The 16,527-nt window shown below is 34.7% G+C and overlaps 3 protein-coding genes across 3 annotated transcripts; 1 reads left to right on the plus strand and 2 right to left on the minus strand.

Annotated features, from left to right (window-relative positions):
- Positions 1-1,263: 1,263 nt before the first annotated feature.
- Positions 1,264-10,688, minus strand: LOC125839282 (protein FLX-like 1). Its single transcript, XM_049518260.1, has 7 exons — positions 10,584-10,688; positions 9,391-10,037; positions 9,149-9,312; positions 8,425-8,525; positions 8,135-8,274; positions 2,787-2,840; positions 1,264-1,544 (listed from the first exon to the last, which is right to left on the minus strand). Exons 2-5 carry the CDS (start codon positions 9,990-9,992, stop codon positions 8,182-8,184), a joined length of 960 nt encoding a protein of 319 aa, XP_049374217.1. The 5' UTR covers positions 9,993-10,037; positions 10,584-10,688; the 3' UTR covers positions 1,264-1,544; positions 2,787-2,840; positions 8,135-8,181.
- Positions 10,689-12,464: 1,776 nt separating this feature from the next.
- Positions 12,465-12,899, plus strand: LOC125839224 (uncharacterized). The gene has a single exon (XM_049518193.1). The coding sequence runs from the start codon at positions 12,465-12,467 to the stop codon at positions 12,897-12,899; it is 435 nt and encodes a 144-aa protein (XP_049374150.1).
- A 647-nt stretch (positions 12,900-13,546) lies between these two features.
- On the minus strand, positions 13,547-16,256 carry LOC125839274 (bidirectional sugar transporter SWEET2). Its single transcript, XM_049518250.1, has 6 exons — positions 16,104-16,256; positions 14,611-14,647; positions 14,269-14,485; positions 14,011-14,169; positions 13,801-13,920; positions 13,547-13,707 (listed from the first exon to the last, which is right to left on the minus strand). Exons 1-6 carry the CDS (start codon positions 16,162-16,164, stop codon positions 13,594-13,596), a joined length of 708 nt encoding a protein of 235 aa, XP_049374207.1. The 5' UTR covers positions 16,165-16,256; the 3' UTR covers positions 13,547-13,593.
- Between the last annotated feature and the right edge of the window lie 271 nt (positions 16,257-16,527).

The following is a 16,527-nucleotide window of genomic DNA, read 5'->3' on the forward strand; positions in this document are numbered from 1 at the left end:
GCAGATTATACAACTGCTTTCTTTTGTATATGTATAGCGATATTATACAACTGTTTTATTTTGTATGTGTATAACGAAATATACATATTTATGTTTGCTATGAAGCGCAATTATGCAAACTATAACTATAGCATACAAATATGATTTTTATGTTTGCTATATGTGAAAGTTAACACATAAATTAAATTGAGAGACTCTCAACGATTTATACAAACGATAGGCTGACAACAATTTATACAAATGGCCTGCTAGTGAAATTATACAAATCTGAAGAGGAGTCAGCAAATTATACAATTGCTTCTTTTGTATATATGTATAGCGAAATAGCCTAGTCATAGCATGTTTGCTATGGAGCGCAATTATGCAAACTTTGTTATAACATACAAATATGAATTTTGTGTTTGCTATATGTGAAAGTTGTTCTATTATACCCTAATTTTGTAACACGAGCGAAATATACCTTTAAGTTTTTGCCAAGTTATGAGGTGTTTCAACAATTCTTTCAGATTTTTTTATTAAGAGTCTCTTGCTCCTACAAAAGTTTGAAACCACTTGTTATATTTTGTGGTAAATCGAGATGTATTAAAGTTTAGTTAGTCAAATAGAGAAGTATTTCTAAAACTGTCAATAGTTCGGAAATGAAACTAATAATTTAGCCAAGTTCAAGAATGTTTTCAATACTTCTCTCTTTTTATTTTGCACGCCCTATAAAATATACCGATTTAAATAAGTATTTTATCACAATATTCATATTAATTGATGTTTAATTTTAAATTTTTTTTTTTGAAAAATAAGTAATTACTGTTGAGGATCAAAGAAAAAAAATATTCTCTTCATGTGTTAAAGTATAAATATATTTTTAGTATAGTAGACGAATAAAAATCAACGAAAGAGTATTTGGCTAAATTATTTACGTACCATTTAATGTGATAAACGATTTTATGTTTCTTTTCGAACTTTGAAAACTTGGTTAAACTTCTTAGAAATTTACATAGACCATTTATTGGAGTATATAGTCTGAGAAAAAAGAATAATTATTGCCTTCTTGGTTTTCTAAAGCTGAGGACTGTTACGCGATATTTAAGATTGCTTGAAAAAACAAAAAAGAAATATCATGTATTGATAAATTTGTAAAAGATTAATAACGAGATAATCATATTCAACATCTTTCATCCCATTTCAAGTGTTTTATGTCAACATTGGTGGTTTTTAAAACCATATATAAAATACTAGGAGGAATTTTTTTTAGTCTAGTTTTTAAAATACAATACAGTAAGAAATTTTTTGATAATCAGATTTCACTATTTTTGATTGCCAACAAGGTAGCATAATTAATTTGGGGAAAAGGGAGCCACAAAATAGCATCACAATTCACAAGGAAATATAAATATTCCCAGCAATTTGTTCATAAACAAGTAGTGCTGGAAAATCCACATTGCTGGTAACTGCTACACTTGATAGCACAAGTTGCAAAATACTAACTGAGATAAATCAATTGCCCTGCCAGACTGAATATAAGTACCACTTTAGCCGCGGGATTCTGCCTGTTGCATACAACAAACAAAACTTTCTTTAGATGATATGCAAAAACAAACAACACTATTCTCGTTCAAGTTATCTCAAACATTGGTGTAGATCTAAAAGCCAGACACACTAAGGTCTTTTCAGCATGAAGGAGAAGAGTATGATATCTTGAATTCATGAGCACAACTACCCCTCCCCGACCAACAAAAAGAAAGAAGAAGAGCAACCACAAGTCGTAATCATAAGAAGATGACTCACTTAAAATCATATCTAAAGAAAAAAATAAGATTGGAGAGAAGTCGCCTCAGTTAGTTTTTTTAACACTATATAAGAATTCATGCAAAAAGAACAATACGAGCAACACAACCAGCTTGCATTAACTCAAAACAGTGTTAGTTCGCTTACATTACATCCTGTGTTTGCCAAGGATTTCCTAGTTTATTTTGAGACTTGCATGTCAATAAGCATAAGTAGGAGATTTTGGGAAACCCCTTGTGTTACAAAATCTCTAATTTTTGTCTTAAAAGATACATCAGATATAGAGGATTCAAACAACCAACTCAAGCCTGTTTGGGATAGAAGTTTAGGTGTTCATTTAATGGAAGAAAAAAAATGACTACTACAAAATTTGATGAAACAACTTGGCATTTCGACCAACTTTTTCAAGCTATAATTTTGCAACTGAGAAACTGGTTAGTCTGACTTAATACGTTCTTCATAAAAGATACTTTTGGTGGGAAGTGTACAAAACAAAATACTTCCTTAAAGTAATCTTCCAGAGTGGTTGAATGTAAAGATCACTAATTCACTAGCTCATAATGAATGATCAATGTGGTGATAAGGAATCCATAATGATGTTAAGTTATGGTCATTTGTAGTAAAGAGTAGAGTAAAAGCAATATTTAAATGGTAGTGGATCATTTTATGGAACAGAGGTATTAAAGAAGGAAGCAAGAATTGACTTTCCCTCCTACATGTATCTCTTCCCCACATTTGCTGCCAAACTTTTCCGTGAGGAAACCATTATGTAAAGTCCAAGACAACCAAGGTTCACAATTACTTCATCAATAAAAACATGTTGTCTTAATAAATAGGGCCTAAATATTGCAATATTTCTGTTATAAAAGGCTAAAGAGATCCAAAAGAAAATCACAAAGATAGAGAGAAGAGAAAACTGGTCTTAGAACGTTGCTAAATTACTTAAAAAACAAGCAGTCATCTGATAAAAGTACTCATTTGGATAATGATAAGTAAACACTCACCGGAAAATTTCATGCTCGAGTCATCGATGAACGCGTTTAGACATTGGTTATAACCTGGAAGTAAAAGAAAGATTAGAATATGAATTACAAGGATAGGTCCTAAAAAGTAGCATATTTCATTATATGAATCAAAGACACCTTTGAAAACCTAAAAAAGAGTACATTGCCTTCAAACCATGAGACCAAATAAACAGTGGCTTGAACTACAAACTAGGTTTCACAGAATCAACAAAGCAGTAGAACGGCATAACAAATATCAAGAAGTACTTGTACTACTTGAGCAAGAAAAACAATCTCGTAGCAACACAGCTAGATTATCTCCCAAAATTCAACCCCATACAATTCTCCTCCTTTTCAGTTAATTTTTTCCTTTCCAACTCAATTTAGCTTCAGTTTGCTGATGTCTGTCAGCATCTTTACTAATTAAGAATGAAAAGAATTCACCCTTGTTGAGCATGTAGATTATTCACCCTTGTTTTTGAGATGGGGTACAGCAATGTGTTGAGCAGTATGGTTTCTAGGAGGAAAGTTATGGCGGTAAGGTTGGCATCCCAGAGCACTCCGTCGGTCCACACATGAGTTCAGATGTACATGGTTTCCTGGGCCTGTGTCCTATAGAATATCACAATGTACTAACAGGTAAGAGCACTTCAAAATGTTTACCTTTAAACCCAATTTAAGGTCATACTTGGAACTTGGAAGAGCTCCTGGCTAACTTAAAACTCCATCTTGGGTTAGTGAATTATCGTAAATCTCATATTTCCATCCACAAGTGCAAGTTCATACAAAAATTGCAACTCCTCCCAGCAAATATAAGGGAATGAGAACGGATCACAACAAACACTACTAGAAAGCTACCATATTATACCACATTTGATTGAAGTTATTTTGGCACACAAAGCATAGCAGAATGGCCCTCTGTACCTAGTCAACTTTGATACACCAACACAGTACAAGAATAAGTGCTTATCACAAATTTGCAAACAGACTTTGAGCCCCAAATACTTGAATGCCCGTTTAAGTCAAAAGTCATCAAGATTTTATGAGATAAGATGGTAAAAGTAAAACAGGTAATGAGCTGATAAGATGGTAAAGGTAAAAAGGCACATGGAAACTGCAATAAGCTACTGAACTAGCTCTAAGAAAAGTGTCTGCCTTACCAGCTAAACTAATTTACGACATCTAATTACAACACATACATATACAGAAAAAATCAATATCCTTTTAGCAGAGAGACAGAATATAATTTTTTATCTTTTAATGTCAAACATATCCTACTAGTTTAATACCTCCCCCACCCACCCACCCCACCCCTCCCCTCCCCTCCCCTGCGTAATAGCAAGGTGGCATATACCCGGATTAAGTTTGGGATTAAATTTTATACTTGTTTCGTTGAAGGTACAAACTGAAATTTATACCTCAAACATGGTATTATTTTATCCCACCCGGGGGATAAATTAGTCCCGTGGTTATAGGATTATAATCCTGGGAATTGGGATAACTTTGGGTGTGAACCAAACAACCCCTATGCACAATTTCATACTATACTGAGCATTCAAATATTTTTTTAATAATGAAAAAAAGAAGAAAAAAAAACGATCACCTAAAAGATTCCCAAAACTTTTTCTTATGAGGAAAACATAATGCCTGCCCACTTTTAGGCGTGGTAGACAACCAAATCCACAAATGAATCTTTATACTTGATTAACTGACTTCATTTTTCTTCACAACGAAAGACAACTTTCCTTTACATTTTTTTAACATCAAGATCAACTAATAGCTCGAGCAGCGGAGAAGCACTTAAGAGTGTAAGGGATTTAGGAAGTAGGAGTAAGACAAAATACACACATTGCGAGTCTAGCCAGCAAGATAGGAATGAAGTTGAGGTGAGATTAGATGGAACTGAGGTACCTAATGAAGACGGTTCAGAAATGCAGTCTCAATATTCCAGAAGGGCAATTTGATAGATGTTATGCCTAGCAAGTGCACTATAGTAGGAATATTGAATTGGAATACTGCCAAAGTTATGAGATAAGAGGATACCCAGGCAAAGTGAAAATCAAGTTCTATAGAACGACAGTAAGTTCAGTTAAGCATGACGAGAATTGAGTACCTGGAGTGCAAGACTCATTAAGTGGTAGTAACATAAGAAAAAAAACTCACTCTGAATGATTTAAGACTCGGATTTTTTTAAAAAAAAAAACAGACTTAATAACAGAGATCTGAATGATTCAAATTAAGACCTTTATTAAGTGCAAACAAATTGAGGCCTTGGTATATTAGAAGAAGTATAGTTACTATAGTATATTAGAGGACCTCTAATGTTTGAGAATCCTTAAATATGGAGTATTGAAACATCACAAACCCAAATAGAGCATTTATGATACCGAGGATTCATTCAGCCGACCCCAACTAGCTTGAGATTGAGGCCTAGTTGTTGCTGTAAGAACTGTTAGAACATGAATAGGTTTATACAATCCTATTACATGAATAAGTTTATACAATCCTATTAGAAAGAGACGGACCCACATGTATAGGTGGGGGTGCACGTGCACTCGTTAACTTCGAAAAAAATCACATATATATACATATCTATCTCAAAAAACTATAGAAATAGAGAATATAATAAGGAGTGCACCCTTAGAGAAACATAAAACAACTTTAGTCCGCTGGTAGAAGCGAGGAAATTCACCCCTGTAACCTGCATTCGATCCTCGTCAGCATCCCATTTTTTTCTCTTTTTATCACAAACTAAAGGGTTTATTTATAACATCAAAATTGCTAAATAAGGGGGATAGGGTTTATTTATAACATCAAAATTGCTAAATAAGGGGGATAGGGTTTATTTATAACGTCAAAATTGTTAAATAAGGGGATTCAAATTCATGACCATCCAATAGCTATTAATGACTAATCAAATACGACATTATCCATTAATCGTCATTAAAAAATTCGCTATTATCCATTAATCGTTATTGAAAAATTTGCTATTATCCATTAATCGTTATTGAAAAATTCGCTAATGCTTAAATTATGATATTATTAGTGCATCCAAACTTTTTAAATCCTGGGTTCGCCTCTGATTAGAATAGGAATAAGTTTATACAATTCTATTAGAATAGGAATATGTTTATACAATCCTATTTAGAATAGGAACGGGAATAGTAAATAGTATCCTACTTGGTAAAGGATTGTATAGTAGATTTGTAGTATCTACAAATAGGGTCTCAATGTAATAATATAGACACGACAACAATTCAATAATACTCTTTTTCAATATTTCTCACATGGTATCAGAGCCTCTACGATCTTGGTAGAAAATCAAAGAGTTCCCGCTGCTGGTGGGTGGCTATTACCCATATATGCTCTGCCCATCTGGCCAATGATTAGTTAACAAAGGTAGGACCAATGATACATGCATGAACCCCATATTCCAGGGGAGAAACTTAGGCAGACAGGTCACCGTACATCAATTTTCGATGACTTTCTAGGGGTGTTTTGTGTCAACCCCATATTCGTAGGTATTTGTGTAGCACCGTTCAATCTTTTCGATGACTACTTTTTCATATTTAATTTAAGTAGCACCGTGCCATCTTTTCAGTGACTACTTTCTTTTATCTAATTTGTGTAGCACCGTGCGATCTTTCCGGTGACTACTTTTTCATATCTGATTTGTGTAGCACCGTGCCATCTTTCCAGGGACTACTTTATCATATTTAATTTGTGTAGCACCATATCATCCTTCCGATGACTACTTTTTTTTGCCTATCTGATTTGCGTGGCACTGTGCATCTCTCCGGACCACTTTTCATATTTAATTTGCGTAGTACCACGGATTTTCCTGAACTACTTTCTCATATCTGAGTTGCATAGCACCGTGTCTTTTCGGTGACTCCTCAAATTTGATCTGCGTGGTTCCATTCGTCTTTCCAGTGACTCCTCAAATCTGATTTGCGTAGGGTTGTGCCATCATTCCGACCCTACCCATATAATTTCTCTTTTTCAGTAGGGTCGTGCCATCATTCTGACCCTACCCATATTATTTCTCATTTTTCAGTTGGGTTGTGCCATCATTCCGACCCTACCCATATAATTTTATTTCTTAATTCGTGACCATTCAGCCATCAAATCTAATACTCTGGCGTATGAGCATGTTCCGGCCAATTTTTCGGTGACTTTCTTGTTTAATAACGACTCATCTATTGATTCCAACACGATCCATATACTTTATACTAGATTTTGAGCACTTTGTTGCTCAGGGGGAGTTTAGTAGCCTTGTAGGTCGATTATGTAAGTCACTCTATGGTTTAAACAGTCGTCGCAGGTTTGGCTTGGGAAGTTCAACACTATAATTTTATCACTCCGTGTTTTATCGGCATTATGCATCAAATTCAATATTTCATGAGAAAATTAAGCACATTGAGATTGACTGACATTATGCATCAAATCCAGTATTTATTGATAAGACAGGCACATTGAGATTGACTGTCAATTTTATGAAGTCAACTAATCAACTTGCAGATATCTCACCAAGCCCCTCATTGGTCCTCGCATTAATTACATTTGTAACAAGCTAGGTACATGAATTGTACGCACTAGCTTGAGGGGGAGTGTTAGAACATGAATAGGTTTATACAATCCTATTAGAATAGGAATAAGTTTATTCAATCCTATTAGAATAAGAATATGTTTATACAACCCTATTAGAATAGGAATAGGTTTATACAATCCTATTTAGAATAAGAATAGGAATAGGAATAAGAATAGAAATGAGAATAGTAAACAGTATCCTACTTTTTTTATTTTTGATAACCGAGAAATCTGTCTGTGACCCTCCCTTTGGACCAATCACAGCGTTCTAAACTCGGTGGAATAGAGTCTCAAAGTAATAATGTAGACCGACAACAATTCAATAATATTCTTTTTCAATATTTCTCACAAGAACAAAAGAAATTTTGTATTTTCAATGCATTCAGGATCTGACAGAAACTAGATACTCTTTTCTCCAGTGGTTTCCCATAATTTATAATCTGATAGAAGATCAACTCTAAGCAAGTTTTAATAGTGCAATGTCATTAAACGAGGTGAATTCACTTTTCTGTATAAGTGAATACGAGGCTAAAGTTCAAGCGACCATATATCAGAAAATGTAATTAATGATTTTGCAGACAACTATTTAGATTAGATGCAACAGACATTAATAAGAATCCAGCAGGCAGCTAAAACTTTTCTCACAAAAAGCAAGACAGTAACAACATTAAACAACAATCTCAGTACGAAAACTATTTATCAAAAAGATCATTCAGTATTAAATTTCAAATCTAATTCTAAGATCCATTCTGAAGTACCGGAAAGTAGCAGGCACAACACCATGTGACAGCCTACATTAACTAGTTTATCTGGGTCCTTGAGCTCGCTGCACATCATAACCACCCCAAGCACCAGGCCCATGTCCATATTGAGAATAACCTTCAGCACCACCCTGCACCTAAAATATAAAAGAACAACTAAACTTAGAAAATAAAATACTAAGGAAAAGAAGTCACATTTCATCTAGATGAACAAGAGCAAAATACTGGTGTCCTTCTGCTCACTTTGTAATCCCATCAACTGCCAAAAACACAACAGAATTACTTACAGGATGAGAAGGGTTCATAGGATTCATTCCATAATTAGCAGGATAATAATTCCCTGGATAACCAGATTCCGGATTCCCATAATTTGCATTGTACCCTGCACCTGTGCAGATAAAGATGAACTTCATGAAACTGGTACAGTACTAATAATCTACGTCCAATAAAACATGAGAAATTTTAAAGCAGCAGCTGTGAAAGATTACGTGTGTGTCTCTGTCTGTCTATATACAAACAAAAAATTAAACAGGGCACCAATTGGAGCAATCCTATCCAACTGAGCTTGTCAGGGTCTCAGGGATTTGAACCTCCAATAAACTATTCCAAACCCCTTTTTTTGTTATTTATTATTTAATAAAAGAGGAGATAAACAGTATTATATGGAGCAAATTCAATACACTCCAAAGAAGCTTGTGAAGGACTTAAACCTAATGTAAAATTTGATAAATTCTACTATCCACTTAAGGTAAATATTATTAGAAAAACTCTGAATTCTGATATGAAGCAATAAATCAAATAGACAACCAGGTAACTGCGTGAACCATATAGCAGCTTAATACATTAAAACGTCACTATTCAATCATGCTTAAAAGTGCTCAATCAAGCAAATACAATTCCGCTGAGAAACACAACAGCAAGGAAAATTTGTCTTCATCAGAAGATGGATCTTTCAACGTGCTTTTTCATATCTGCATTTTACAGTTTCTGAACTTGGATAAGGAAAAGTACCTGGATTCCCAACAGCTGCTGCTGCTCGGGCTCTTTTTTCTGCATTAGCAACCTCAGCTCGAAGTTTTTCAAGTTCTCGAGCCATTGTTAGCAATTTTTTCTCCATAACCTGACCATGTTCGTAGTTTTCTGCGTATCCTTTCTTCTCATTCTCAATAGCTGCCCTGTAAGCCAAGAGTACAGTAAGAAACTATCAATTTGAAAATGTTCCACAGAGAGCAGAACTCTGGGGAAAAGAATACCTTGCTCGCTGCAGCTCTAGTTTTAGACCTTCAATTTCAGCTTTTATTGCTGGAGCCTGCTGTAAATCTGCAGTCATTCTACTCAAATCCTGTGTCATTCTTTGATACTCAACAGTAAGCTCTTGTCTGGCAGCAGTGAACTCCTTAATATCCGAGCGCACTCGCATAAGCTCTGACCTCATACCATCAGCTACTTGGAGATCCATTTCCAACTTAGCAGACTTCTCATAAAGCTCTCTCATTTGCACATCAGTTTCCATACGCAAAGAACGGGCATAATGATCAGTTCGCTGAAGTTCGTATTGAGCAGCTTCAACTTCTTGTTTCAGTGCTACATGAGTCGCAGCCAACCGCTGGTTATCAACTAATAATCCTTGAATCTCATCATGCTGACTAGCCAGGTGTTCCTCAAGAACAGCAGGGTGTGGAGGCATTGGTCTGGAGCCCATTCCAAACTGTGATTCTCTCATTTCTTCAAGCATTGCTGGATGAGGCACCGGTATGCGACCCCTACCAAACTGGGACTCATGCATTTGCGGAGGAAGTCCACCATGAGGACCACCTTTCATTGGAAGTGGACGCCCGCGATTTCGACCAGCCATCTTCTTTGTTTTATCTTGTCTTGGTTATGAAATGATCAAATATATCTGTTAGAAAAAAACACCAATTGATATCAGTGACTTATGAAAACTACGATGGAAAGGGAATAAGGGGGTGTTAGTAAATGACTTCCATCCCACCCCAAACCCTTGACCTAAAATCAATAGTGAGGGACAGAGCATCAACATAGCATAAAAGGGGAAAAAAACTTCTACACCTAAGCAGTATCAATTTTTTTTTTACAGATGACACCCAAAGCTGTGACCTAGTGGTTTATGAAGTGGGTGAGCACTTTGAAGGTGGAAATGAAAATCAACAAATCAATGACGGCTCAACCCTAAAGCCACTAAAGCAGTGGAAACAAATAAGTGCCTCAAAATTACAAATCCCTGAAAAACCCTAAACCCCCAAATTCAGTTCAAACGAACACACAACGATATATGATTATCATGCATGAGAAAAACGAAGCTCAAATACAAACATATATACATCCGAAGACGCCAAATCGCACAGAAAAAGAAATAAATTCTAGCAAGAAGCAAGATTAAACGAACACAGAGACAGTAAACCCAGAAGATGAAGGAGATACATACCTAAAAAGAGCTGAACAAATCTGATGAAGGCGATGTAAACTGTTAATTGTGAAAAGCTCCGTATTGAGTCATGGCAGAAAGAACGCTGCGCTTCCAAGGACAAAAAATAAAACAAGTATTTATTGTTTGTAATGTTTAAAAATATTTATACAACATTAGAAAAAAGAAGAAAAATAGTGATTGAAAATTCAAATATGTACATTTTAATTTAACAACAATAAAAATTTAATTAATTTTTTTTATAATAGATATTTAAGATAGTTTCTCTCTATAAAATAATTTTAATAATAGAAGCACGTTAATAATTGTCTTTTTTTATAATTTAACTCTCAAAAACACTTTTAACAAAAAAACAGTCAACACACAATTTGCTTATAAAAACATTAATTAATCAAACACAATTTTATTTTATTTTCAAAAGCACTTTTTTGAAGAACCATTTTAAAAACGCTTTTAAAAATAAGTTGTTTCTAGCAGTAATCCCAAACAGGCTCTTAGTTGGTATGGAGAATTGATCGATCCCTTTTAATACCTTATGAGTTGAGCCTATCTCATAGGGTTTGCCTATGCGTTTTACATTCCCTGTGTGATTTGCAGGCTATATCATTATAGCAACTGCGGATTATACTAAAATTTTCAAAAAAAAAAAATTACCTTCAGATTTCTTTCGAACATTTTAAGCTCAAACTAGTTTAATCATCATATAATTAAATATAAAAATACATTGTCTTAACTTTAAATATCTTCTAAAGATAACAACATAAAGAAAAATATTATACAAGTAATAAATGATACTTCAATTGACATATTCCATAAGGTGAAGTCTTAATTCTATTTTTAAACACTTCTAGAATAATTCAATCAAAATTAAAATATTTAAATACTTAAAGTAAATAGTAAACAAACAAATATTTTAACATAATATTATTCATGTACTCAGATGTATAAATTTTCAATGTGAACTTATTATGTTTATCTCTTTAACATAATTTACCAACTGGAGAATACAAGCAACCCAACCAGCATAATTTGTCCATATAAAATTTAATTAATTATCCATGATTGTCATGAAATGAATACGATACGAACATTATTATACATTTTGTTGATAATGCAAAGACAAAAAAAAAATTCTCAATTTTTTTTTTCCGGAACAAATATCTTTCAATAACTTTTCAAATATATTCTTCTCATTTGAGTAAATTTTATTTCTTCAAACTTCCAGTCACGAGCAGTGGCTCTCAAAAAAATAGGTACAGATGGGATTCGAACCCGCGACATCAGCCTTCTAAAGTTGCCTTCCTACCATGGCACCACAAGCCAATTTTATTCTTTGGGTGGCACGCTTTATATTTATATAAATATTATATATATATACCTATGTATATATAGAGTTTCCGCCAAAGTTCGGGGGTGGCGTGGCACCCCCACACCCCTTAATAGATCCGCCCCTGGTCACGAGTATATGTATTTGAGAAAGTTGTGGAACATTTGGCAGCGACCGGTCGCAATGATTTGCACCTAGTCGAGCAAAAAGCAAAAATCACTTTCAAGATAGTTACTCGCACAATAATGTTTTGACTCAGTATTGTTTTTCAATAAGTTTCTCCACTCTTAGTCAGAGATTTCGGGTCGATAGGCACAATAGTAACAAACGGCTAATGACAATTATTCAATGTAAAGAAGACCCCACTTCATGGAATTTTGAAGCACCAAATTAAAGTGAATACCACAAAGGCGCGCGCCTAGAGATCGCAATAAAACAAACCAACGACTAGTTTTTTTTTTCTTCCAAATATATGTACATAATTCATTCTCTTAATCATTTCATCATATCAAGTTTTGAACTTTCATCAATTTTTCTGATACTTGATATACAACATGGAAGCAATATGGAATTTAGAAGAGAAATGGAAAATATCGACACGAGGAGCTATAGCCTTACTGGTAATTTGCACCTGTTCCTTAGTTATTGGAACCTGCATTATTGCTGCTTTAAGGAGAAATGTAAGAAGGAGAACAGAGCCGCGTGTTGATGATTCAACAGACATAGATTGTTTAGAGCCACGAGCAGAGCTGGGTCCGGTGAAGGAGGTGCTTACCAGTTCTGTGAGGTGGAGCCAGAAAGAGAAGCTTTCTCCATTGCTCATTAGCGGAGATCTGCAAACTGAAGCTGATTTTGGATGGCAAAATCGCGGTTCAGCTTCACCTGTGTGGAAAAGACCTATACTTATGGGTGAAAAGTGTAAGCTGCCAAAGTTCAGTGGTCTTATACTCTATGATCAGAGAGGTCATGCCACTTCATCAAGTCGATAAATGGATTCAAATACGATCAGGTAAAACATAATAAGAGGCAAAAACATCAAGAGAAACAACATCTAATCATTCCGAAGAATTTATATTTATATACATAGTTCAGTTTTTACTATACTCCGAAAGCATATGTACAAGTTCAGGATAATTACATATAAAATAATGGATGCTGAAGAACACTGTATTTGTTACTGTCATACCTAGGGGAGGATATACTGTAAAGCAGACTTAAAAGTTCACGTGAGCTCAATAGCTTTTGTCCAGATCTCGTATATATATATCAAGGAATCCACTTAGTATCTATAAATATTTCATACTATACCATCAATTTCTTTATTTAAACGTAATTCTGCATCTTCAAATCTATGATTTGATAAGGAAAAGGGGAACAAGAAAAATATAAGCATTAGAATCAATGCAGAAAGATATTCAGTAAACGGGTATAGCTGAAAGCGTTCAATGACTAGGGAACTGCTATCACCTTGAGCTTGGAATTCCCACCATTCTCCACGCAATCAAGTGAGAACTTACAATCACCTAGGACAAATAAAGGTACAAATTAAAAGGTATACTTGTTATTTAACAGCTCGAGTAAGAATGAAAGATATATGTTCACAAAATGGACAAGTATCGAGAATTTTACCTTCTTCCTGGGTGTTTTTTCATGCACAAGACATTACTTTCTTAGATCTCTAGTTCATGAATAAGACACTATAAGGCCTTCGGCAGAGTCCTCCCTTGAAGAATTTCTGTAATGTGCAAATAAGAGCAATTGTACAACTCCTAAAAGTGTTCCGATGCCATTTGGTACCTGAAATTTAAGTAGAAACCCTTCGTGAGTCAGGCGAGAGGAACAAAAGATTAAAAAAAATGGAAATTTCCTAAGTGAGAGAAAGAAACTCACATATATAAAGGGATCAAAACTGAAAATTCCATACAAAAGGAAAGAGGCACTCATTAGGAAGCTGGAGAGGGACAGGCAAAAAGGCATGAATTCAACACTCCTGGTCCTGATCACCAGATTCTGGAATACAAGTTAGTCAGTGAATCCGCGGAAAAACGTTAGAGAATAAGAACTTGATAGAAAATTCTGAATGTCAACGGTTAGACATACAATAATTAACAGTGGGGAGGCAAACATTGATATCAAGGAAGCACAACTCAGGGTGCCAATGATGACGCGTCGGAGTTCCAGTTCAAGTATAAACAAGCTTCCAATTACAATAATTGCAAATAGGCCAAAGACTGCGAGTATCCATCCGAACATCCTGAACTACAAACAACAATGATGGGCATACGGATTAACAGATTACGTTATGAATGAGTGTGAAATTGCTTTATTAATTAAATAATACAACAGAAGAGTATTAACCTTTTTCTCTTTCTCTGTATACATTACATAAAGTACAATGTAGGCAAGTTGAAAAACAGCACCAACTGAATTAACCGATGTAACCAACAAATTGTCGGGAGATACGAGAGGGGTGCCATACCAGGCACAAATTAAGCAGTTCAAGAGTCCGTATATGTATGGCAACCCTGAGAACTGTTCAGTTGATTGATTTCTCATTATTCTCATGAATGTAGGCCTGAAAATAAAGATAAAAATGATACTGGATTATGGAGAAAGGAGTAATTGGTCAAGGTGAACATTGTTTTCTATATTATGGAAGTGTGATAAAACAAAATGAAGGATAAAAAGCTTAAGACTCACATTGGAGACAAAAACAATCCAAAAGCAAAGATATTCCCTGCAACAAGGAGCTAAGATGGTTAACGTTTTCCCTTGAGTCGTGATAAAGTATCAACAATAAGTTTGCAAACCTCATTTAAGAAAAAATAAAAAATTGTTGCAAAGACAATAGCGAGTAAGCTGAGAAGTAAAGGGTATTATCTCGTTTTCCCTCTACAATCTATTTCATTTCACGGCCAGGAAAAATATGCCTCCGATATGATTGAGCAAAAAGTGCTTTAATTTTAACAGGAAAAACACTTCATCAAGAGTTTAATCTAGAAGTAAGTTTTAGTTCAAATAGAGCTACTAAAATTGCTTTAGGCCTAAAAGTTTGACCCCATTTCGGACCAACCGTTTGCCCACTCTCAAAAAAATGTTAATACTTCTATCAGAAGTTAGTTTGGTAAAATACACCCAAAAAATTACTTCTTTATTGTACGAATCACTTATTGTATAAGTGATATGTGCAAGTTATACACACACACACATTTTTTACTTATACTTTTGAAAGAAATACTTCTGCAAAAGCTAGCAGTAAATCGGGTCTAAATTTATAGGCTTAACCTCATATATGGAAAAAGAAATTAAGAGGTTGCTAAACAGTACACAGTACAAGCAATCAATAATATATGAATGTAACGGAAACTACAAGCAGGCATTTTTTTCATGCCATTCACTAGCACAGGGATGATCAACCCGTTTGAAAGTTGAAACATCTGTTGGTGCAGGCGTGCAGGTGTGCAGCCGTGCAGTTAGTGATTAGAAATAGAATAGAAGGCAAGTTTAAATCAAAAGATGACTACTGGAGGCAGATATAGCCTATCAAACCCATACTTCTAGAGCCAAGGGTCTATCAGAAACAAACTCTCTACCCACAAAGGTAGGGGTAAGGTCTACGTACACCCATCCTCCCCAAACCCCACCAATGGAAACTATATTGGGTATGGTGTTGTTGTAGTACAGATAAGGTAAAACCTACCCAAATCTCAGATTCTCCCTAACAGACTACTTCTTTTTGCGGTTTACCTTCACGTGAGCACAGGATAAACCCCACTCCACCATAATAGCCCGTAAGCCACACATAGGTAAACCACACTAGCCAAGCCCGGTGCGACTACCTTTGGCTGACTTCAAAGCAAACAAATTTTCTATCCCCAACCCCCCCCCCCCCCCACACACACACACAAAATATATTTTTTTTTCTCACAACATCTTGAACTTCAACAACTTCCCCAATTCTTCTAGCAAAAAAATATGTTCACTTAGCTAGCTTAAATAATCTTCCACAAAGTAAAGATCATCCCTTTAATTTTTGCCAAAAAGAGTTGCAATGATTCTATATAAAATTCAGAATTATTTCTAAATCTTGTACAAAATAAAGAAACACTTTGCAGAAATCACCAAGACCAAATTTTTATGACAAAAAAAGTGTAGTATAGTAATAATTACACAGAAAAAAAATGAAGTCTTACCGGCGATTCCAGCTGCATCTTTACAAATTTCAATAACTTGAGACGAAGCCAAAGAAACCATCAAATTTTGACACCACAAAAATCAATCTTTAAATCTCCAACAAGAAAAAACTCAACTCTTCACCGCACCAAACTATACTTCCATTTCCACGATATTTGTCAATATTTTAAAAAAATATACTTTATCTTTTTCCGTTTTATATGAATTTGTGTGATTATAAATCATTTCATTAAGACATTGTTTGGTGCGAGGGATGAAACAAAATAATCCTGAGATGAAAAAATAGTCCGAGATAAAAAAAATTGTGTCTTATTTGATAATCATTTGGAATAACTTATCCCATCATTTATAAATTAGTAATAGTGATGGGATAAATTTATCATATATATATATATATATATATATAGTGGGATAACTAGATAG

The sequence above is a fragment of the Solanum verrucosum genome, unplaced genomic scaffold, assembly GCF_900185275.1.
Source record: "Solanum verrucosum unplaced genomic scaffold, falcon-dt-bn FXZP01000170.1, whole genome shotgun sequence".
Lineage (NCBI taxonomy): Eukaryota > Viridiplantae > Streptophyta > Magnoliopsida > Solanales > Solanaceae > Solanum > Solanum verrucosum.

Coding starts and splice junctions, on each gene's coding strand:
- LOC125839282 (XM_049518260.1), bottom strand. CDS start 9,992: ATGGCTGGTCGAAATCGCGGGCGTCCACTTCCAATGAAAGGTGGTCCT. Junction 8,526..9,148: donor AGCAGCTGTTGGGAATCCAG/GTACTTTTCCTT, acceptor TTATCTGCACAG/GTGCAGGGTACAATGCAAAT. Junction 8,275..8,424: donor CTATGAACCCTTCTCATCCT/GTAAGTAATTCT, acceptor TTTATATTTTAG/GTGCAGGGTGGTGCTGAAGG.
- LOC125839224 (XM_049518193.1), top strand. CDS start 12,465: ATGGAAGCAATATGGAATTTAGAAGAGAAATGGAAAATATCGACACGA.
- LOC125839274 (XM_049518250.1), bottom strand. CDS start 16,164: ATGGTTTCTTTGGCTTCGTCTCAAGTTATTGAAATTTGTAAAGATGCA. Junction 14,170..14,268: donor ATACAGAGAAAGAGAAAAAG/GTTAATACTCTT, acceptor TGTTGTTTGTAG/TTCAGGATGTTCGGATGGAT. Junction 13,921..14,010: donor CCTCCCCACTGTTAATTATT/GTATGTCTAACC, acceptor CTTGTATTCCAG/AATCTGGTGATCAGGACCAG.